Source organism: Mobula birostris, chromosome 8 (assembly GCF_030028105.1).
Source record: "Mobula birostris isolate sMobBir1 chromosome 8, sMobBir1.hap1, whole genome shotgun sequence".
Lineage (NCBI taxonomy): Eukaryota > Metazoa > Chordata > Chondrichthyes > Myliobatiformes > Myliobatidae > Mobula > Mobula birostris.
This window is the reverse complement of record NC_092377.1, coordinates 68,091,181-68,115,943: the sequence shown is the minus strand read 5'-3', so window position 1 is coordinate 68,115,943 and position 24,763 is coordinate 68,091,181. Positions and strand designations below refer to the sequence as shown.

At 42.1% G+C, this 24,763-nt stretch overlaps 1 protein-coding gene across 6 annotated transcripts in view; it reads left to right on the top strand.

Annotated features, from left to right (window-relative positions):
* Positions 1-24,763, top strand: part of LOC140201367 (utrophin-like) — a 524,122-nt gene that overhangs the window by 202,706 nt on the left and 296,653 nt on the right. For 5 of the 6 annotated variants that reach the window (XM_072265376.1, XM_072265374.1, XM_072265375.1 and 2 more), the window contains 6 exons: positions 1,461-1,631; positions 3,829-4,005; positions 6,859-6,993; positions 7,250-7,396; positions 8,963-9,139; positions 11,499-11,687. In XM_072265376.1, coding sequence (XP_072121477.1) covers positions 1,461-1,631; positions 3,829-4,005; positions 6,859-6,993; positions 7,250-7,396; positions 8,963-9,139; positions 11,499-11,687 — 996 coding nt within the window. The remainder of the gene's footprint in view (positions 1-1,460; positions 1,632-3,828; positions 4,006-6,858; positions 6,994-7,249; positions 7,397-8,962; positions 9,140-11,498; positions 11,688-24,763) is intronic. The other variant, XM_072265377.1, reaches the window with a different exon arrangement.

Genomic DNA, 24,763 nt, shown 5'->3' with positions numbered 1-24,763 from the left:
CTGCACCTGAAAGTTTGGATCTCACTGTTTTTGCTTTTTATTTGCTGTTAAGATGACCCACATAAAAAAAAGACCTTAAATATTTCTCACAATATTTGCTTCATTTTGTTGTTTACTTCCTCATTGTTTAATCTCTGGTCTACTGTAGATTCTGTGCCTTCTTTACATCTTGATTTATTTATTGATTGATTTATTGTGATAAAGTGCAGAATAGGCCCTCCCAACCCTTTTGAGCCATGCCACCCAGCGGCCCTCCGATTTAATCCTAGCCTAATTGCAGGACAATTTATAATTACCAATCAACCTACCAACCGGTTCATCTTTGAACTCTGGAAGAAACCAGAGCACCTGGAGGAAACCCACGCGGTCAGAGAGAATGTACAAACTCTTTACAGGCAGGAGCAGGAATTGAACCTGGGTCGCTGGTACTGTGAAGTGTTGCGCTACACTACCCTGCCCTCCTGCTAATCGCATTTTATCTACACAGCGCTATCAGCAGACTTGTGTATGCTACCAACAGGAATTCTGCAGATGCTGGAAATTCAAGCAACACACATCAAAATTGCTGGTAAATGCAGCAGGCCAGGCAGCATCTCTAGGAGGAGGTACAGTACCTCCTCCTAGAGATGCTGCCTGGCCTGCTGCGTTTACCAGCAATTTTGATGTGTGTTGCTTGTGTGTGCTACATTGTCTTTACATCCAAATACTTTATATAACCAATGAAAAACTAAGGGCTCAGTTCTGGTTCACACACCACCTCAATACCAGAGTAACAAAATTTTACGGTGATGACCTTGAATATTTTGATAGGAAGGGGTTGATTATTTTGCACCATTTGATTTTGCTAGAAGGCAAGAGGAATGCACTGCTACATCCTAAGGAAAGGAACTTTGAAAGTAGTGTGTTTGTTATATATGTGCCTCAAGCCTGCACTGTTGTTGCTGATTTGATTGCAGATGAGCTCCACTTTGCTGCCTGTTTTCCAGTGTTTGGCAAAAGAGGAACAGAAAACTAGCTAATTTAAGGCCCATATGCAACCAAGGAGGTGCTTGTCAAGGAGAATCAGGGAGTTGCTTGTCAGCTCATTAGAATATTGGAGAAGCTTGAGAACGTCATGATTCCCTGTTACATTTTGTACACTGCTCTTAAACGTCTATTCCTCTGTCTTAATTTCCCTTGGAAGTGGAGTGATGTACAGCCCTCAACAACATGTCCAGTCATAAAGATCAGAGTTCATACTGACAATTATTGTGTCGTAACTTATATCAAAATATGACATTTCTTATGTAAGAACTAATGCATTTAAATATATCATTCTATGTAATTTTGTAGTTGTCTTGTATAATTACTGCATCGGTGAATAATGAGCACTGTGTGTAAGCATTGCACATCGTGAATTATTTACACGTATTTAGACTCTGCAAAGATCAGCACAAAGGAAATATTGAACTACTTTGCAGTGTTTTCAGTCTGAACTGGATGGAATCAACTTGCAAGTTGATGATGTTCGTGACCAAGCTATTTCACTCATGAGTAATAATGGCCCTTCATGCCGGCAAGTGGTGGAACCAAAGCTCATTGAACTAAATCGTAATGTGGAGAAGGTTTCCCAGCACATCACATCAGTCAAGGTGAGCTGCTATGAAAGCATTAAGAGCAATATCCCAGTGAATATTCTGATAGGCTCCTGAAGAAATTTGCTTTTGAAAAGATGCATCTGATCAAGATTGCAGTAATGAAACAGAATATCTGAAAAAACTCAACAGGTCAAGGCATAACATTTTTGAGGGCCAAGATTCCTAATTCTGCTTGTTCTTAAACAGTTTTATTGACCATTCTGTTATCTGTGACCGGAACTAATTTGCCTGAGATTTTAGGCGTGTGGAAACTCAAAAAACAGTATCTGCTGTAATCTGGAGGAAAAAATAAAGCAAACTGTTGGGGTAACTCAGTAGGTCAGGAGACATCAATGGAACAAATGAATGGTTGAAATTTTTAGTCATTTTACAAAAGAGAATAACTGAGGAAGTTGAAGCATGACCCGTGTATGAACTATTGGGCAGGATTATGTTGAATGCAGCTCACACTTGCTTAGATTTGTTTACTTTTTAAGGGTAAGACTGGAAAATGTGATTCAAAATTCATAACCAATTTTGAACATCTGTTGAAATGGTGAAGCATTTAAAATATTTTGCTTCCAGATGAAAATTCCATTTTAGACATTTTCAGATCATCTGAATGTGGAGAGTTTGTAAATAACTTTAAATAACTTTACTTAATATTCAAGACAGTGGTTAAGTTTATTCTCAGTCTTTGAGAGAAGTTCATGCCTGTGGTAAATTCAAACATTTTTTATGGTATAAGGATGTTACAGTATGAGATTATTTAAATGTAAAATTGAGAGAAATTGTCTTGCTTCTGTTAGATTGAATAATTTCTCAATGTGAGGAATATAAAAAATTTAAATAGATTAAATTAATATTAGTTCAAATTAATATACATTGGATTCTCTTTAATTGCGACACATCAGGACCAGTACATTTTGACCCAATTAAACGGCTGTGCTAATTAGCCGAAGTTTCATGGTAGTAGTTGAAAAGGTCTATGTTTAAAAGAAACTACTTTTTAACTGAGTAACAGGTTATGTATGTGATTGGAATGCAGAACGAATTAGAACACTGCCAATGCGACGACAGGATGATAAAACTGTGTTAGTTCCGAGTAGTTATCAAGGGAGGAATTCATCCAGTGTACGCTGCTGTAAACAAAATCAGCACAGACACCTCGTGCAGATAATGAACTGTCTTCATACAATCCTTTAAATGATTACATCCTCCAGGTCTTAATTTTCATTGTGACAGTCAATATGATTGTCAATATCTTCAAGTTCTATTTTGCTCTTAACTTGTGAAATTGTTTCATTTTCACTCCTGGCAATTTCTGGCGTCTCTAAGCCTGAATGCTTGAAAAGGTAGTGAGCAAAACAGTTTTGAATTGTTTTCCTGCTTATTACTTGCCAACTATCGTTGACAAAATTTGCTGCTTTTTGAGCACAAGCATGTGCAACTGACACTATTTAAAATCACAGTGTGGTGTCTCGCAGCCACACAGTGCATGCGACTGACGCTAATTAGAAACTGTTTGGCAGCAGTCTCTTTGCTAAGCGGCATAGTATCTAAAATAAATAAAGGGAATCACAGCTGCTTTCTTAGTTTTTATTTTCTAAGAGTGTCCCAAATATGTGGCTGCCCCAGTTAACTGATGGCTCAATTAACTGGAATCCATTGTTTTGAACTTGTGTTAATTAATTTGTTTTGGACAAAATGTCTTTGACCAGAAATATTAATTGTTTTTCTCTGTACATTGATGCTGCTTGATATATTAAGTTCCTACAGTGTTTTCTGTTTTTAATTGTCAAATACATTCAGCTTCACAAATAATGGAACTAAAAATTTAATAGTTTCCTGAACATGAAGGCCTGCACCCAGCCCAGCATTCATATGAGAAAATTGTGTTGTATTAGTTATGACAATAATCCCTATTTTAATTGCTTTGTTTTTCAGTGGCTATGCATAAAGCTGCCAGTGCTCTAAAATCAGCAATTCCTTTAACCTTTCCAGTACTTACCTTGGCTTCTCTCTTTGGGCATATTCCCTTAATCCTAGTCCAGCTTCAGGCCATCCGTCCGTCTTTGGTTCAGTGTCAACGTTGCAAGTACTAAACTCTGCCAAATAACATAGTTTTGAGCATAATTTGTATATTTGGCATAATTAACAAATAAACAGTTCAACATAAAATGGATAGAAAACTATTTTAATGTAATTGCAGATGGAAGCAGCAATGCAAGTAGCTACGAACCTTGAAAATGGGTTCCAGTCAGGTATGAAGACTGATGTAAATTCAAGTATTGATCTAGATCACTTTGAATCTGAGCTACAAATCAAGATAAACAACTTGGAAAGAAAGTTGGAGTGCTCTGCAGAAATTCCCAGTGATGATGAAAAGGTAAAATACAATAAACTCTCTTAGCAGTGTCATCCTGGTGTGCAGTCTATCAAGTATTCTAAAAATAGCTTCACCTAATAACGTTAACAGCCTGTGATGAAATATTTACTGTTCTGTGTTGAAGCAACTGTCACAGAATAATTAATGCTCCTTGTTGCGAGCCCATTGCCTGTTGCAAGTCATTAAATATAACCAGCATAATTCAAGTCCTGCTTGGTATTATGTAGCTAATATCACTCAGGATGCCAGTGGGGTTTGCTACTTAAAGGTATGGAAAAATATAACTAATTCACCAGTTCTTTAAACTATCATCTTTCATCATAGTTTAATGGAGAGAGGCAGCACGGTTTTCAATTCACGAAGTTGATGCCAGCAAGAGAACTTAATTTATACTGACACTATTAATTCTATTTCTATTCTATTCTCCACAAATTCTCCTCATGACTCTGCTCCCTGCACCCCCCCCCCCCAAATTCTACCACTCTTTGACGCTTGAGATTATTCAGAGAGGCCAATTAACTTGCAGTTCCATAGATCTTTGGGATTTGGGAGAAAAGTGAATAACTTGGAAGAAAGACACCATTACAGGGAGAATGTGTAAACTCCATGCAGTCTGTACCGAGGTCAGGATCAAACCCTGGTCTCTATGAAGCTTTGGCTTTACAAGCTGTACCTCAATGCTATACTGGGTTGGAAAATATTTTTGTGGGTGTCTGGTGAATGTCTGTGCTTGGGCTTGATGCCCATGTGCTTTGTCTTGCAGTTTTGTTTTAGGATGAAGGTTTGTAAATTGAGTGCAACAATGGAAGCCAGGCAATCTGAAACCATTCAAGAAATTCATTTGGGAACTTCTTGGCAGGCAGAGTTATAATATTTCAAATTTTCTTGCATTGGAGTGCATCTCACTGATTTTCTTGATTGGTGTTGGGGAGAGTTTAGGCAGGAGACTGTGACCAGATACCGCTGAGTATGTCTGAAGCTGGTGTGCATCTTATGAATTACCTCATCAAAGCTGAGAGTACTGGCATACTTTCATGCACATTGCATCAGGCAACTCTGTACCTTTTGCCCTTAAAAGATAACAAATAAGCCGCTGGAGGAAATCAGCAGGTTGCACATCTGTTTGGGGGTGGAGGTTGAACGGATTGTTGATGTTTTGGGTTGAAACCTGGTATCAGGGTTTGCTCGAGATTCCAGCAACTGCAGTCTCTTGTGTCTCCAAGGTAATAAACCATGTTGTTGAAAAGTGAGAAGTAAGAGTTTTAGTGTTTGAGTGGAACTTTTTTCCTTGGTTGTTGTGTGGAACATGTTGTCAGAAGAGGTGGTGAATTCGGATACAATCACTATGTTTAAGAGGCAATTAGGCATGTGAATAATCAAGGCATAGGAAAAAAATGGTCCAAATATAGGTAGATGGGCAGGAAGATTGGTATGGACATTGCTGGAATTTCAGTTTCTGTGCTGTATGTCTCTGTTACTGTGATTAATGGGCTTTGCATTTGATATATTATACCTCTCAACTTGTACAAATCCAATTTACAGCCTGGACTATAATTTGAATACTTTTAAAACCATATGTGCAATTTTCCACCGTTTTCCTGCAGTAGCAATGGCAGTACTTTGTTAGAGGTCATAGCCACTTTTGTCCCTCTGCTCACTTTCTCCTTCTGCTGTTGCTCTGCTTGCTCACTGCAGTGGAAATATGGAAGCAATCTCTCTCGTATGTATAATTGTATCATTAGGTGTTACATTTGCTTTAGTTGGTGGACTGTATTGGCATTGTTAATCAGCTTAATATTTTCACTACTGGGACGTGCCTATAAATTCTGCTTATTTTGTGAGAAGTTTCCCTGTGCACTGTTTATATGTCTTCTACTTAAAGGCTGTTCAGCAACCACTCTAAGCTAATGGTATATGAGGACTGGAAAAATTTTGATGGTAATTGAATGAAAATTGGAGGAAGTTACAGCCAGATCTTATAATATTTTGCATGCTTGAGCTAGGATAGCCTGAGTGCATTTGCTACTAAGGCCTGCATGTTGGAGAACCAAGCTATTGTTTTCATCTGTTGCATTACCAGTTCTTGTATGTATATGCTCAGCGAATGCTCATAGCTTATAGGTGACCAGTTGGCCCATTGTAACCATATTATGTCTATTCAAGATCGACCCAACTAGTCCCATTTCCCTTCTGTTTCCCTACATTTGTGGAAATTCCTTTCTTTCAGATACTGAACAAGCTTCTCTACAAATATGAAATTAATTTGGCCTTCATGGTCTCTGGCAATGCATTGCAGGCCCTAACTACTCATTATGTTAAAAATAGATGGTTTTCCTCCTTGCAAGAAAATTTCCGAGGGCTACATGTAAACCTTTTCTAAAATCAACTGTTCGATGTAGTTTTTATGAATGCAATTTGTCTTCGAGTTTAATGAGACATCCTTTGATCTCCTTGACTGCTTTAGTGATCTGTGCTTTTAACTTTGTCCTTTGACACATTTCCATCTCCCCTGTGGTCTGTTCATCATTTTGAACCTACTGAAGATTCTTAAGCTTTCTGCTTCAGTACCTTCACCCTCTTAAATACCTGACAACAGTTCAACTTCTGCTTATTTCTTGGGTGAAACTTCCAGGCCCCATTATACATTAAGTGCACTATGTAAATCTAAATTGTACGGACGTTGACCTTGCACTGAATACATAAGGTCCTAATTTCAGAGAAGCCTTTCTTGTTGTGGGTGCAGTTTATGGTCTTGAGACTTAGAATCCGATCTTGTAAACAAGTGCTCAACAGTATGTTGAGGTGTGCAGTACCTCCATGTACTGTGCTTTCTGAATAATTCTGTCTTTCTAGATGGATGAAGAAAAAGCAAATGTGGAAGAGATGCTGCAGAAAGGGCAGAGCCTACTGCAGACTATTGATGATGAAAGACGGAAACAATTCCAAAGAAAGCTGAACCTTCTGCAAACAAAATTTACTCATATTAAGGTATGAGAAAAGCCATTGCTACTAGGAATTGTTTTAAAAGTATGATAGATTATGTGGAAAATAGTCATGGTTTTTATATCTTCAAATGTTCCAAGTGTTTGATTTGTTCAGAGCAAATTGTGTTAGCTGTTAGCTGAGCAGAAATTGATCTTTGGAAGTATTCCTAAGCTGCTGTGGTGTGTGCTTGTTCAGGTTTGTCTCAATTACTGTGAAATAGACTTATTGGAAATGAGGATTATTTTATTCTTACTGTAAGGAAACAAGATTAATCCAGAAAGAGCAGCTGAAAGAGCATCCTGTAGGGTGGTACCAATACAAAAGAGAAGAAAGTGAATTCATGGAATGGCTGGATGACATTGAACAGAAGCGAGTGGATTCTGGCTCAGAAGATGGAAGAGTAAAGGTAGAAATTAAGTTCCTTGTAATTTGGATCTTATTATCTTATTTTCCTTGTAATAATCCTGATCCCTAATGATGATAAGGTCCCTCAACTTCCCATTCCCAACTCCACACTCTGCACATGCTTCGTGTGGTATTTCCCATCAGGAATGTTGTTGATTGGTTTATTTTTGTCATGTGCTCTAAGATAGTGAAAAGCTTTGTTTGCATGTCATCGAGACAAATCATTCTAAAAAGCAGTACAAAAGAAAAAAGAACTTTGCAAGATATACTATAGTGTTACAGTTAGAGTGAGTGCAGTGCAAAAGACAATTAGATGACAAACGAGAAAATCTGCAGATGCTTGAAATCCAAGCAACACGCCTGCCTTGCTGAGTTCCTTCAGCATTTTTTGTGTGTTGCTAAGGTAAATTAGAGTTCACCTTTAAAAGACAAGAGGTCTGTTCAAAAGTCTTATAACAACAGAATAGATGTTCTTGATCCTGACAGTACATATTCTTAAGTTTTCGCCTGTTCTGCCTAATGGAACAGGGAGAAGAGAGAATACTGGGGCGGGAGGAGTCTTTGAAGATTAAAAACCAGCTTTATTTATCACATGTACATTGAAACACACAGTGAAATGCATAATTTGCATTAAACCAAATTAGAGAGGATTGTGCTCAGCAGCCCACAAGTGTTGCCATGCTTCCAGTGTCAACAGAGCATGCCCACAGCTCTCGAACTAACCCTACGTCTTTGGAATGTGGGAGGAAACCAGAGGAAACTCACGTGGCCGTGCGGAAAACAGACAACGACAGGAATCGAACCCTGATCAGCTCATGCTATGCTTCTTATTGGCTGCTTTCTCCAAGCAGCAGTAAGTGCAGACACTCAATGGAGGGGAGACTGGTTTTCATGACAGATGGAGCTGTGTTCACAACTTACTGCAACTTATTCCAGTCTTGGGGCAGAGCAGTTAGCATACCGAGCTGTGATGCATCTGGATGGCAACACACAAAAAATGCTGGTGAACGCAGCAGGTCAGGCAGCATCTATAGGAAGAGGTATAGTCGACGTTTTGGGCTGAGACCCTTTGTCAGAACATGAAGGGTCCTGGCCCGAAACGTCAACTGTACCTCTTCCTATAGATGCTACCTGACCTGCTGCGTTCACCAGCATTTTTTTGTGTGTGTTGCTTGAATTTCCAGCATCTGCAGATTTCCTCGTGTATGCATCTGGATAGAGTGGTTTTCGTAAAGCATTTAGAAGAATTAGTGAGGATCACTGCAGACATGCAGAATATCCGTGATTAATGAGTTGTGTAAAAGGACAAAGAGCATGGAACAGATGATTGCTCTTTTCTGAATCAAAAAACATGGATGACCTTGTGTGGGAAGGGTTATACCTGATGGGTGAATTGCTTTGGAAAGATGAAATTTGCAAGAATCTCCACAGAGTTAGCTGCTTGCAGAGATTTCCATAAGTGAGACTGGGGTTTACTGACATAAATCAGTATGTTATACTGATAACAGAAAAAAACAAAGAAAAGTCATCTGGCAACAAAGTCTCTGAATGAGGTTTTTCTTTCCAGGAACTGATCCAGGAAATGGAGCAGCGAAGGGAGGACTTTATTTCCTTGAAAATGAAGGGACAAAGTCTGGGATTGTACTGTAGATCTCTGGGAAAAGATGATGTCAATGTAGACAAGCGCTGGCACCTAATTGAAGCCCAATTTTCTACTTTCCAGCCAGTACATTTAAAGAGCTCTGTAAGCTTGGGATTATAATTTATAAAATCCAAAATATTAGAAAGCAAAGTTTAGCTTGTTCTTATAACAATTGTATGAAGTTTGTCAGAAGGATTTTTGTTTTTCTAAAAGTCCAATGTCAACTATAAAGGAAAGTGATCAACGAGAGGTCAAGGTCTACTTCAATAACTAGACATTGGTAGGAAAATGTATGAGGTCTTTCAGGCAAATTTTAATGAGTTAAAGAAATGTAGAATTAAGAACTGAAAGGTAGTAATCTCCAAATTATTCTGATGCCAACTGCCAGTTAGTTTAAAAACAAGTGATGGCACAAAATATAAATGCAGATCTGGAGAGATGCTGTACGAAGAGAAGGGCTTAGCTTAAGTCCGTCACCCTGGCTGGGTGATAGCCGCCAAAAGCAGCTTGCCAGAATTCCTTGTCCTGAGGCAGTCTTTCAAGTCGTCCCCAGGTGTAGCCAATCTTGTGTACGGAAAGAGGGATCTTTGGAGATGCTGTTGGCGTTTCTGTAGCTCTGGGGGTGTTGTATAGGATGTGGGTTCGCCCCCAGGGCCCAACCCCCCTCCTTTCACAGCCAGGCTTGGGTCTATCCATGGTGGAGTTAGAAGAGTTTAAGATTCTGGATTATTGGTAGCAGTTTTAGAGACTTGCATCAGCCACACAAATTTGAATCTCAATAGGAAGCAAGAACAGCTGTTTAATCTTAATATGCTGGGATTTCTGATGAGAGAGGGTTTTTATTAAAAACTATGTGATAGCATAGGTTAAAGAACAATTACCCCTGTGCAGAAGTATAATGTGTTGGAAGGATTATCAAATGAGGCTGTATGTATTGAAATACTGAAACAAAAAATGGGCTGACTCATTTCTGTGATTTAAAAACCTTGGAATATTTAAAGCAAGGGATTTCAAAAAATCTTTCTTAAACCTCTTCCCCCTCTCCTGGTTTCACTCATCACCTACCTCCTTGTACTTCTTCCTCCCCTCTCCCTATCTTCTTGCTCTAACTTCTCATCTTTCCCCCCCCAGTCCTGATGAGGGGTTTCAGCCCAAAATATTGACTGTTCTCTTTTCCATGGATGCTGCCTGGCCTGCTGAGTTCCTCCAGCATCTTGTGTGTGTTGCTCGGGTTTCCACCATTATGCATCGAAGAGGCTGTTCCTGTGCTGTACTATTTTCGCATCTTCGTACAGCACAGGAACAGCCTCTTCGATGCATAATGTCCATACAGACCATGATGCCAAATTCAATTAATCCTGTCTCCCTGCACATGACAAATGTCCCTCCATTCTCTTCTTAGTCATGTGCCTGTCAAGTGCTACCTGAATGTCACTGTTGTATCCACTGTAATTCCACCACTGCTCTTGCCCCTGCTGCCCTCTACCTACCACAATCTGTACAAAAGAAAATTTGTTTCTCCTCCCCCCATTTTAATTCTGTACTGTATCGTATTTGACATTTCCACCCTGTGAAAAAGACTCCAATTATGTAACCTATTTATACATTTCATCATTGATTTGTTTCTGAAGTAAGTTAACTTTTATTTAAAATGCAAGATGCCAATGTTTGTCTCGGCCATTGTCCCTGTTATAACGATTATTAGCCCTTTCTACAGACTCAAACATCACCACACAGGCTTTTATGCCCTCATCTTGTGATAATGAACTGAGCATGACTTTTGGGGTCAAACTCTGATTGAATCAGTTTTATGCTTTTTGTGGGTCCTTTTTCCATCTCCATTTCTTGTTCTTTTTATGCTGCTAGCATAGTGCATCTTCCTCAGTCATAGTGGCAATAAGCGGCTCATTTTGATTCCACTGACAGTGGTTTGAAGGGACAAAGATGCAGTGAGTGGCTGCTGTCACACCTGTAGCAAGAATCAGCTCTACTTGTACCTGATGAAGAAAGGTTCAGCAAGCTCTTTCCTCTTTGTAGCGAAGGAGGCTGAGAGTGATTTGATGGAGGTGTATAAGATGATAAGAGGGATGGAATGGGCAATTGGTATCTTTTTCCCAGCCTGGCCACAGCTAGTGTGGGAGAACAAGGTGATTGGAGTATTGGGTGGGGGTGGGGAGGGGGAATGTCAGGGGTAGTATGTTGTTTTAACATACAGAGTGGTAGTGAATCAACACTACCAGGGGTGTTGGTGGAGGCAGATAGATTAAGGGACTCTTGCACAGGCACATGGATGAAGAAAAATGGAAGGGTTATGTTGGAGGAAAGGGTCAGATGATCTTTAAGTCGGTTAAAAGGTTAATACAACATTGTGGGCTGAAGGACTTGTTCTGTACTATGTTCTGCGTGAACTGTTGTCTATTGTTACAATAAAAGTCAAGCTTACACTGCTGCCTCTCCTCAGGAAGCCACAGTTATTGCTGCCCATTGCACTCCAAGTCCAGCAATGGGATCACAGAATTTCCCATCAGATTATCTTTTGGATATCAACAAGGCATTGCTGGCTCTGGCTGATGTTGAGCTACTATTGAATGCACCAGAATTAAACAATGGAAAATATGAAGACTTTTCCAGCCAAGAAGATTCCCTTAAGGTATGCTAAATTAAAAAAATAATTTTTTTGTCCTTGACTTGTGAACAATTGGTATAATTAAGCTTATCAAGCACTAATGTGATAATATACTTGAGGGTTATTTTTGCACAGAGAGCGGGATATATCTGGTATAAAATGGATTCTCAGCAGGATAAACCTGTCCGCTTTATAATTTACTGGGATCAGGATCTCCCTGCCCTGTGTTATCTAATTTATGAATGTGATATCCCTGAGCAGTCTTAGTTATTAACTCAGCAGATGATGCAAGCCTATATTGACAATATTATATTGAGCAGGATATTCCATACTCCACTTTGGACAGTGTACACTTGACTGTGTTATGCTGTGCATTAGGCATCTTTTAAAATGCCTCTTTCTATGTAACTTGAATCCAACTGAACAATATTGCATTGAACGCAAACAACAGGAATTCTGCAGATGCTGGAAATTTAAGCAACACACATCAAAGTTGCTGGTGAACGCAGCAGGCCAGGCAGCATCTCTAGGAAGAGGTGCAGTTGACGTTTCAGGCCGAGACCCTTCTTCAGGACTCACCAAATTTGATTTTTTCTGACCTTATGTTCTAGTTTTAAAGTGTTTAATTGTGTTTGTGAATGTGCTAACATTTTGGTCAAATGTGGAATCTTGAACTCAATTTAGGGTAACTTGCATGGAAAATAGAGGTACTGTATAGCAGAAACTGCAATGTCCTGAACTGGGTTTGATAATGAAAGATCTGGAATTGATACTGCTGTGAGTTGGGATATGGAGTGATCCAAGGGGTAAATAAATTGGGTGATGGCACAAATAGATGATTAGGTTGAGAACATCTAAACCATTTGGATGATTTATAACTTACACTCATGATAGAAAAACAAGTTGATTTGGTGGAAATTGGGGTGCATAGCAAGAAGAAAATTTTAAGTTCTTGATGAGGAAAAGGCCAAATTCTTGGACTTGCACAAGTGACCTGTTCAGCATGTACTTGTACTGTCCAGCTTCATATTTATGATGGTTAATTTATTTTTTAACTGATAAGACCTCCCATTTTCAGCTTAGATTTTTAGCATTGATGATCAACATATCAGTTTTGGAAGCACCTGAAGGAAAGTAGATAACACCAGTCAGTGTTGAAAATAATCAGCACGTTGGGTAGCATCTGTGGAGAGAGAAAAGCAAAGTTAGTGTTTCAGGTTAATGAAAAGGAAAATGCATCTTTGGTTCACAAATGTTATTTTGTTATCTTGGTTCTGCATTTGAAGATTATTTATTTCTGTCTCTGCCAATTCTTAAAATACATTATGCAAGTCTACAGTTCCAGAGGTCTCTCTGTCTTTAATACTTTTGTTTTGATGGTACCTTTTGTAGTGGCACATGTTCCACAGTTCCCCCTCCAATTTATTTCTGGTATTGTCAGGATACTTTTAGTGTCTTCGGCTGAAAAGGCAAAGACAAAAAGTTCTTGATAGCCTTTATTTCCTTACTTCCAATCATTAATTCTCCATTTACATCTTCAAAGGGAGCAAAACCATTTTCTTGCTTTTTTTTTAAACTTGCAAAATATCAGTGTCTGTTTGTTTGTTTCTTGCTATTAAACTCTGTTTCTTCTGTTTGGTCATTATTTGCTAGTTTCTAAATTACTCTATTTTCCCCAAGTTGGTGACATTCTAAACTTAACATACAATAGCTGAATCAACTTTTTCATGGTTGTTGCTCAAAGTTCAAAAGTTCAATGTAAATTTATTATCAAAATACAAATATGACACCATATACATCCCTGAGATTCATTTTCTTAAGGACATACTCAACAAAATCTTCAGAATGGTAACCGTAACAGAATCAATGCATGTATCATAGCTGAGAATTATAAAATATCTCCAATACCTGCCATAGCTTATCTGATATTCCATTTTCTAATCTGTTTTTCCAACTCTGTTTTTGTGTTTTGGTAGTTGGTTTATTGAAGTCCCAAACTTGTAATTTTCAGAGTGAATATGAAACTGTGTTATGTTAGGTCACTGTACCTAGAGAATCTTTCATGAGGACATTAATCCTGCCTTATTTCAAGTGACCCAATCAGAAATAGCTTGCTCCTTCATTGGTTCCACAACATGCTGAAGAAACTGTCCCAGGTACTCTCTATGAAATTGTTACTCACAGTTTGCTAATTTGAACTGTGTGATCCATATGAAAATTTAATTCACCTGCTTTTACTCCAATAGCTTTTTAATTTTACAAGAGCCAATACTTCTTGATTTGTAATTTGCCTTCTAAAGTCGCTACTATTAGGACTTGTTCATTGAGTGGTGCTTTATCCATCGACTGTCAGTAAATGTCAGCCATCCCGTAGCATCCTCAGATGCTGCTCAGCTTGCTGAGTTCCAACAGCACATTTTGTGCTCCAGATTCCAGCATCTGCAGACTCTTGCTCTACATCTTGTGCATTCTGAAATTAGACTGCGCCACTGTGTCTTACACTGCTTTCAGCATGTTGACTGCTTCTTCTGCACTAGAAAATGATTTAAGACCATCATCAACATATAAATGTCTCTGTCTGTACCTCTGTGCTTTAGTCTCGAATTCCTTCTCTCCCTCGATAGCTGTCCTCTTCAGGCCATAGATTGTCACAGCCAGTGAAGGACAGTTAATGAAATATATGAACTCTCATGCAGTACTCCAGAATCTCATTGTCCAGTTTTATCATTATGAAATTACAAGAATCTGTGGTAGTCTCCGTGATCTTCTCACACTGGGAAGCAATGGAACATCTGTTTGATGTAGCTATCACTGTGACGGACTCAGTTCTAAAGTGCACGAGAGCCCCGAATAGTCTGTTATTGACATGTGGAGCCCACAAGAGCACATTGTTCAATGATATGCTTTTGAACTGCATACTTGAATCAAAGACAGTTTGTACTTATGCCGGTTTCTGGGGTTGATAACTACCAAAGTTGGGCAAATACTAATTTTCTTCATTGGGATCTGGTGGAAGCTCTAATACAGGATGAATGTTCCTGAAGAGTCTGTCCACGAGCTCTTTGTAATGACCTTTCATTTCTGGTTTCCTTCTCAATGTATGAATGGGGGGCATAAGTCGACTGAGGGCATTGTATTGTGGGGTAGAATTTGCCATGGAGAGTGGAAAAGAAAGAGAGCTACCCAACTGTTTGATTCATCTTTGCTAAAGTCTTTGTTCATGATTTGAAGGAAGACCGCATCTTCAGTGGACCACATCTTCAATGGAAGGTGCCAACTTGTAATCATTTTCTGAGTGACAGAAGACTAACTTGCCTAAATCTGGTTGAGATTGGTGCTAGAATGTTTGTTAACCCTTTAGAATTTTCTCAGTTTCTGCATAAATATGATCTACAATGTGATCAGATCTTCGCACAAGTACCAAAATGTGATAGAGAACCCAATTAAATAAATAACCAAAAAAATACTTGTTCATCCATTTTTTTTTGAAGAAAAAGTTATCCAAAATTACAAGCGTTTGTTTGAAGAAGTATGTGAACCTCCAGGGTTATCAGTTCATCTAAAAGGGAAATTAGAGTAAAGTGTTTCATTGAAGCCCTGCTCTATTCAAAGAACATAATCTGGGTTTTCACTATCAAAGTGTGATCTTCACCACACAGGTTTTTGTAAGTGTACCACATCTCGATCAAAGGAGATTTCTGAGGATCTTAGAAAAAAAGTTGTTGATGCTCGTCAGGCTGGAAAAGGATATAAAACCATTTCTAAAGGGTTTGGGCCCCACCAACCCATAGTCAGGTAGATGGTGGACAAATGGAGGAAGTTCAACATCATTGTAACTCTTCCGAGGAGTGGTTGACGAACAAAAATCACTCCAAGAGCAAGGCGTGTAATATTCCAGGAGGTCAGAGAACCCCAAGGGAGCATCTAGGGAGCTGCAGGCCTCTCTCTCATTGGCTAATGTCAGTGTTCATGAGTCCATCATCCGGCAAACACTGAACAACAATGGTGTGCATAGTGGACTGCAAGCAGAAAGCCACTACTCTCCGAGAAGAACATTGCTGTCTGTCTAAAGTTTGCTAAAGACCATGTAGATAAACCAGAATGCCATTGGAAGAATGTTCTGTAGACGGATGAGTCCAAAATAGAACTTTTTCGTGTTGTGTTTGGTGAAAAGCAAACACTACATTCTAGCATAAAAACCTCAGCCCATTTGTGAAACATAGTGGTGGCAGTGTCATGGTTTGGGCCTGCTTTGCTGCCTTGTGACTCGGACGACTTGCCATCATTGATGGAACTATGAGTTCTGAATTGTAGCAATAAATTCTTCAGGAAAATATCAGGGTATTCTTTCGTGAACTGAAGCTCAAGAGAAAGTGATCATGCAGCAAGACAATAACCCTAAACACACAAGTCAGTTTACCAAAGAATGGTTAAAGCAGAAGAAATTTCATGTTTTAGAATGGCTGAGTCAAAGTCCTGATCTTAATCCTATAGAAATGTTGTGGAAGGCCTGAAGCAAGCAGTTCATGCAAGGAAGCCCACCGACATCCCAGAGTTGAAGCAGATTTGTAAGGAGGAATGGCCTAAAATTCCTCCAAGCTGATGTTGAGGACTAATCAACTGTTACCAGAAGTGTTTGGTTGAAGGTTAATGCTGTAGAAAGGGGTCTTCAGTTACTGAAAGCAAAGGTTCACATACTTTTTCCAACAACTACATGTAATATTGGATCATTTTCTCAATAAATAAATGAACAAGTGTAATATCTTTTGTGTTATTTAGGTGGGTTCCCTTTATCTAGTTTTAGGGCTTAGTGTGAAGATCTGATCAGATTTTAGGTTATATTTAGGCAGAAAATTCTAAAGGGTTCACGGACTTTCTAGCACCACTGTAAGTATGTCAAACTTCTCTCTTACATGGGTTCTACTATCACAGGGTCTGAGATCACTTGGGTGCCTGTTCTCTAGGACATTAATCTTAAAGGTGCTGAAAGTAGGCTGATGAGCACCATTGAGGCAGACTTCACCCTCTATTACCCAACCCAAGTCCAGTCATTGGGCAAGGGGTGCATTGCACTGACCTTTGCTTTGTTCATGTACCTTATGTGTATGAATGGTGTCTCTGCCAAGCAACAGGAGAACCTCTACAGAAGAGTAAAGTGGGGGATCTTGTCAGCTCTAGCTTGAATTTATAAATAACTGCATGCAACTTCGGGGTTGTGATTTCATCCCTGTTGTTAGGAATGTGGTCGCACTCAATGAGGATTAGGAACAGTAAGCAGAATCCCATAAAGAATGAGAATGGCAGATAAGGGGTGTGATGTTTTGCTTTATACTGGAACTCTTTAGCTATCCATTGTACTTGGATATTGTTGGGTAGTTTCTCCATGTAGGGTTTATTCCTCTTGCAGTGTCCAAGAAACTCAGTCTTAGTGGGTAACCTTCTGCAGTTCTGATAACAGATCTGTAAGCTCCAGTAGTGTCTGTGGCTCTTTGTGTGAGAGCTTTAGAAAATTATCAAGTCTGCTGAAGAGAGATTCTTTGATTGCATCTGGAGCGCCATAGTATTGTCGAGCCTCTGCCATAGCGTTTGTAAACCTTTAACTGGAACATTAATGTACATTGCGCAGTGTGCAAAGCATGTTGAGCGTGTGGTCTGGACAGCTTCTCCTTGTAGAGCTGGAGCACATTCTTTTGGGCATACTCTTTAGTACAAGGGTCTCCAGCCTTTTTTATGCCATGGACCAATACTATTGAGCAAGGGGTCCATGGACCCCGAGTTGGGGATCCCTGCTGTAGTAAGATGCATTGGCTGTTGTGACATAACTGAATCTGATTATAGACTCAACATTGTCTAAATTATTTGCTGCTTCATGGATATTTGCCTCTGCTAAAGCAGCCTCATCTTCATGCTCTTCCTTGAGCGCACCTATCGTACCCTCTACAAGTGCTCTCTCCATGTCTATGCGAACTTTCTCAGTTTGCACCCCAACTTTCTGTTTAGCATAAGCTGCTCTTATTCTTGGTGGTTCAGCTCTGCCAGGAGTTCGTGCTGGAGCTATGCTAATTGTGGGCACGTTCGTGCGCCATGAAGATGTGATAGATGCGTCACGCTCTGAACCGATATTCAGGTCTTTGGTGATCGATGTTGCTCAGGTCAGAAGCTGACTTTGGCGATAGCGGCATTCAAACGCATCTTCAGTCTGTGGACTATGCCTTTGAAGACAAATTATCTTTTCACTCTACTGCCCTTGCAGTGCTTGTGTACAAAGCTATGCAGTGAGTTAAACACCTTCTCGAAAATCATCCAAGACGGAAGCTTCCTTCAGGGTTTTTAATGAGATCTTACTTGTGGAACGATAGAAAGTTAAGTAAAATACGTATTAAATTCAATACAGAATTATTGTGCACCTAAATATGCCCAATCCGCACAGAAAAGAAAAAAAACCACAAATCTTGCAAGCAATAGAAGTGAGCAATGACGGAGCATTCTGAACCAAATTGAGTCCTTCGATTCAAATCCCTGGAGTAGGTCCAAAGCCTCAGTCGTCAGTTCATCATAATAGTGGGCAAATCACCGCAAAGTTTGCAGTCTTAGTAGCACAGACAGAGGAGCCCCCTGGAATATCTGGGCTGGCGTTTAAATTGTCTGAACAGTGGATGGTACCTCGGACTGGGACCCGCGTGCTCTGCTGCGGTGAATTGTTCCGGGTCTACAACACACTGCCCAGTGATTCACTTTGGGTCTAGATTTTGAAGTCGAAGAAGCTATTCTTGTCCTCTCCAAGTCAGCTCAGCACCCAAAGTAATCCAGCCTCACCTGGCTCTCAACTGCCTTTTCTGTCTATCTGGGTTGGTGCTTAAATTGTCCAAACAGTGGATTGTGCCTTGCATTAGGACCCAGGCTGCACCGCGACTATTCGCTTTGGGCCCAGGGCGTGTCGCCCAGTGATTCTTTTTGGACCTGAATTTCGCTGCTGAAGAAGCCATTCTCGACATCTCTAAATTGGCTTAGCACTTGGAGCGATCCACTCTCGCAGCCGGGTTAGTTGGATAGGTATCAGAACTCCTCTGTTTTGTCTTCTGCTCTCTGGATCATTTACTCCAGTCAGCATGATTCCAACTCCAAGTACATTTGCTCCAACTCCAAAGTGATTTTGCAGGGCACATCACTCGAATTTGCTTTGCCTTCGCTTGCCTTTTTATTGATTGTGGTGATAGTTTACCATAATTTATTTCCAAAAGAGTGTTATTAGTAATACTTTCAATTGAATTTCTTTGCTTTCAAACCACCAGTAAGCTGTCAAAATGCCTTTGGTAGCGCCATTTAAAACCGGAAGTTGTTGGACTCTCAGATATTGCTGTTTCATGAGCAAATAGAGCGTGGAGATGGATGTCTTCCCACTGCATGCTTGACGTTGAATCCAAATTAATCCGCATGGGAAATGATATAAAAACAGCTTACTGACAGGAAGTGATGTTAATACAAAGCTAACTGCACCTCTAGAAACCTGAGAAGTTGTATCTCTAGCTTCTCACAGTGGTTAATTCCACGTGGGAATTAATCTGCGTGGAAAATGATATAAAAACAGCTTACTGACAGGAAGTGATGTTAACAGGAAACCAACTGCAGCTCTAGAAACCTGAGAGGTTGTGTCTCCAGCTTCTCACAGTGGTTGATTCTTCACTTATTTCTACCCTGACTAATTCTGCATTTTGATCTTCTGAGTCAAAGTAACCCTGTGCAACTATCCTTATCTCATCCTCCATGAACAAATCTGAGCCCTGCCTTACCAAGAAGCCCACAGGCACATACATTTTCCTTTCCGCACTTTTCCTCCCACAATCCTTCTGAAGTATCCAGTATCTCGGAATATTTGGTCTTGGCTTTGATTGTCTTGCAGCCATGTCTTAAAAGTGAACATTAGATCATATCGATTTATTTCTGTCAGTGCATTTAATTCATCTGTTGTGTTGTAACTGCAGTTTGCATCCATGTAACGACTGTTTTCGTGCTCTTGTTGCAGGCGTTTTTTATGTTTATGGTCTCTGTCCCATCCCCGACTCATCATTATCCATTTTGTTACCCTGCACCTTTGCATTATTCTTTCTCTTTGACTTTCTAAATTAATCATGGTAATCCTTCCTGCCAGTATCTAGCTTAAAAGCTTAACTGTAGCCCTACCGATTTGATTTCCCAGACGTTGGTCCCAGCTCATTTCATGTGAAGCAAGGAGTCACGTGATAATGCAGATGCTGGAATCTGGAGTCAAAAATAAACTGCTTCAAGAACTCACTGTATCGGGCAGCATCTGTAGAGGCAAAAGGATAATCCATGTTTTGGGTTGAGGCCCTGTATCGGGTCTGAGTGTGTTAAATAGGAATGAACAGATAGAAATCGGGAAGGAAGAGACAGAGGCTGGTAGGTGATGGGTAGATAACAGATGAGGAGAGAGGAAAAAAAATGGAGCCAGTTGAAATGGGCGAGGGGAGCAAGAAGGGACAGGTAGATGCTTGTGGGTGATATGATTAGAATCAGGTGATTGGTGAAATCAGATACGAGAGTGATGATTGACAGATGCAAGCAAGTTGGGAAGAGGATAGATGGTGAACTCAGGAGACAAAGGAAGAAACCCAGCAGGTTAGCTATGAGAGTGATAAGTATTTGGAGTGAGTTGTGAGAGGGTGAGGAGACTCATTAATGGTGGTGGGGGGAGTGGTGGGGAGAATAGAAAAAGATGAATAGAGGGAGAGAGAGCCCTGGAGGACAGGTGGGAGTGGGAAAGGAACATAGGAGCTGTAGACACGAGGAAATCTGTAGATGCTGGAATTTCAAGCAACACACATAAAAATTGGTGAACGCAGCAGCCTAGGCAGCATCTATAGGAAGAGGTACAGTCGATGTTTTGGGCCGAGACTGATGAAGGGTCTCGATCTGAAACGTCGACTGTACCTCTTCCTATAGATGCTGCCTGGCCTGCTGCATTCACCAGCAATTTTTATGTGTGTTACAGGAGATGTAGGTTGTGTTAATATCGAAAATCCAATGTTTGTACCATTTGGGTTATAATCTGCCTGCGTGGAATATGAAGTGGTGCTGTTGCTGTTGCAGTTTGTGTTTGACCTCACCGTGGCAGTGATAAAGGCCAAGGACAAACGGTCAATGTGCAAGTGGGAACGATGTTGAAATGACATGTAACTGGGAGGTCTAGCTGCTGGTTGTAGAGAGAGGGGGCAGACACTTTGCTGAAAAGTTTCCTTGTCTTTGTTTGGTCTCACTGAAGTAGAAAAGGCCACCTCTGGGGAATATAATGTAACAGACCAGATTGGAAGAAACGCATGTGCACCTCTACATCATTCAGAAGGCATAGTTAGCTCCCTGGATGGTGGTGAAAGGAAGTTGATGTCGGAAAAGTGTTGTAGCCTTTACAGTTTCAGGAGAAAGGGCTTGGGGATGGGAAGGGGTGGGTAGGGAGTGATGAGCAGATCAGAGATTCATGGAGAGTGGTCTACGTGAAAACAAAATTGGTGAGGGGGAATGGAGGGAGGCAATGAAGCTTTGTATGACTTTGAATTTGAAAAGATACTGCTGTTCCACAATTTATAGATAAGTCATGATAGCTAAGTGTCACAGAGGTGGGGGAAACGGAATACTAAACCTGCATTGCACTATATAATCTGGCGGGCGGAGGGGGCGAGGCCCGAGGCCTGGAGCTGGCCTGCTGCTCGTCGCGACCGCCGCCGCCCGCCCCCGCCGCCTGGTACGGTCGGGAGCAGCTGCAGGACCTGGCGAAGGTGGAGCAGCTAGCGGGCGAAAACAAGTGAGGGGGTGGTGTCATTACCATTCCACTAGGTGATCATCCCAACGGCGGAGCAGGCGGAAGAGGAGACATCTCCCAACGGCTGCAAAGGCGGATGAGGATGTCCAACAATGGGCAGGGAGGCTTGCGAGCACGCCGCAAGAACTGCCGTAGACCCACAACACTCAGGGCTTGTCTACCCAGCGTGTGAAGCCTGGATTCGGCGGACTGCGCGGAAGAAACCATCACTGGTTCAACGGGCAGAAAGGCGATTCTCAGCAATGCGTCGTGGAGCACTAAGAGGGCACAGTGAGACACACAGAACACTGCTGGCCATCCATTGCATTCTGACCTATCTCCAGCTGTCTTGACTATGTCTTGCCACTGGGTCCAGATAGGCCGGGACGAGAGAGTGAGGCTGACGACCTGCGCAACTCTCCCTCACTTTAATCCAAGTCAAGCGCAAGTCATGACTTCAAACCCAACGCGGAAGAAAGTGATGGTGCTCAACCTTGGCACATGGAACATGAGAACTCTGTGAGATAACATCAAGGCAGACAGACCAGAGAGAAGAACTGCACTGGTTCAAAAGAGCTAGCTCGCTACAACGTGGACATAGCAGCTCCCAGCGAAACGCGCCTAGCAGACAAGGGCCAGCTGACAGAACGTAGTGGTGGATACACGTTCTTCTGGAGCAGTCGCAGCAGTGCTGAACGACGAGAAGCAGGCGTGGGATTTGCCATCAATTCTAACCTCGCCCGTAAACTCACCAAGCACCCAGAGAGCATCAACGACCGCCTGATGACACTTCAGCTCCCACTTGCAAACAAGAAGAGTGCTACGCTGATTAGTGCCTACGCTCCCACCATGACCAACCCAGATGACATTAAAGACAAGTTCTATGAAGAACTCGACGCCCTCATCTCAGCAATCCCACAGTCAGAGAAGCTCATCGTTCTCGGGGACTTCAATGCCAGAGTAGGGACAGACTACCAAACCTGGGAAGGGATCATTGGAAGACACGGCACTGGCAAGTGTAACAGCAACGGCCTTCTGCTCCTCAAGACGTGTGCCACACACGACCTTGTCATCACCAACACCCTGTTCCACTTACCCACCTGTAAGATGACGTCATGGATGCACCCACGCTCGAAACACTGGCATCTGATTGACTACATCATCACCAGGAAGAGGGACAGGATGGATGTCAGAGTGACGAGAGCCATGTGTGGTGCCGACTGCTGGACTGACCACCGCCTCATTGTGTCCAAGTTCAGGCTTCGCATTCTGCCCATGAGAAGACCCCAAGGGCAGAAGACTGCAAAGAGGTTGAATGTCTCCAAGCTGAAAAGCAGCAGGGTTACAGAAGAATTCGTCGAGGACCTTGAAGGCAGACTGCCAGACACACCACAGGAAGACGGGACCAGCGTTGAGGAACAGTGGACGGCCTTCAGAGACGCTGTCTACACTACCGCCCTCGAACATCTCGGACCAGCAACCTGAAGAAACCAAGACTGGTTCGATGAGAATGATGAAGAAATACAGGCACTACTAATGGAGAAACATCAACATTACAGAGCGCATCAGAACGACCCCACGTCACTAGCCAAGAAAGATGCCTTTACCAACACAAGAAGAAAGGTGTAGAAAAAACTTCGCGAGATGCAGGACAGCTGGTTCAGCAAGAAGGCTGATGAAATCCAGGGCTATGCAGACAGCCACGACATAAAGCGCTTCTACGATGCGCTTAAGGCTGTATACGGACCCCAGTCCTCTGGCTCCTCACCCCTCCTCAACCCAGATGAGACGCAGCTGCTAACAGAGAAGAAGCAGATTCTGGATCGCTGGGCTGAGCACTTTAACAGCGTCCTTAACCGCCCTGCCGACATCAACGACAAGGCCATTGCCCGCGTGCCCCAGGTAGAAATCAACAAGAACCTCGACACCCTCCCCACAGTAGATGAAGTCAGGAAGGCAGTGAAGCAACTCTCCTGTGGCAAAGCGCCAGGACCTGATGCAATCCCTGCTGAGGTATGCAAAGCAAGAGGCCCTGTCATGATGCAAAAGCTGACTGTACTCTTCCAGTCCATGTGGAAAAAGGGACAGGTCCCGCAACAGCTGAAAGATGCCAGCATAGTCCACATCTACAAGAGGAAATGCAACTGCCAGTCTTGCAACAACCACCGAGGCATCTCCCTCTTGTCCATTGCGGGGAAGATTCTGGCCCGAGTCCTGCTCAACCGCCTTCTCCAACATCTTGAGCAAGGTCTACTCCCAGAAAGTCAGTGCGGCTTCTGTGCTGAACATGGGACCGCGGACATGATTTTTGCTGCGCGCCAACTCCAGGAAAAATGCCAGGAGCAACACAGCGACTTCTTCGTGACCTTTGTCGATCTAACCAAGGCTTTCGATACGGTCAGCAGAGAAGGCTTGTGGAAGATCATGGAGAAGTTTGGCTGCCCCAGCAAGTTCATCACAATCGTCCGGCAGTTCCATGACGTTATGATGGTGAAAGTTCTGGATGACGGCGACGAGTCGGAGGCCTTCCCAGTGACAAATGGCATCAAACAAGGCTGCGTTCTTGCCCCGACTCTGTTCAGTATGGTATTCTCTGCCATGCCGATAGGTGCCTTCCGTAACTACGAAGAAGGAATCCACGTCAGGTACAGGACTGACAGCAGGTTGTTCAACCTTAGGCACCTGCAGGCAGTTACAAAGGTGCAAGAGACTGTTATCAGAGACTTGTTGTTTGCTGATGACTGCGCACTCAACGCCAGCACAAAGCAGGAGATGCAGCGTGAAATGGACTGCTTCTCACAAGCCTGCGACAACTTTGGTCTCACTATCAGCACCAAAAAGACCGAAGTTATGTACCAGCCTGCCCCAGGAAAGCCATACCAGGAGCCGCGCATCACAGTGAAGGGCCAGAGCCTCCAGGCAGCGGACAACTTCACCTACCTGGGCAGCATACTCTCTCGCGCAGTGAACATAGACGCTGAGGTCAACAACAGGATTGCCAAAGCCAGCGCCGCCTTTGGGAGACTCCATGAGAACGTCTGGGAGCGGAGAGGACTCAGCCTTACCACCAAGCTGAAGGTCTACTGAGCATTGGTCCTTACCACCCTCCTTTACGCCAGCGAGACCTGGACTGTCTACAGCAGACACACCAAACAGCTCAACCACTTTCACCTGAGTTGTCTCCGCAGACTCCTCCACATCAGGTGGCAGGACAAAGTCCCCGACACGGAAATCCTGGAACGAGCTGGGCTCTGCAGCGTCTACACCCTCCTGCTGAAAGCCCAAG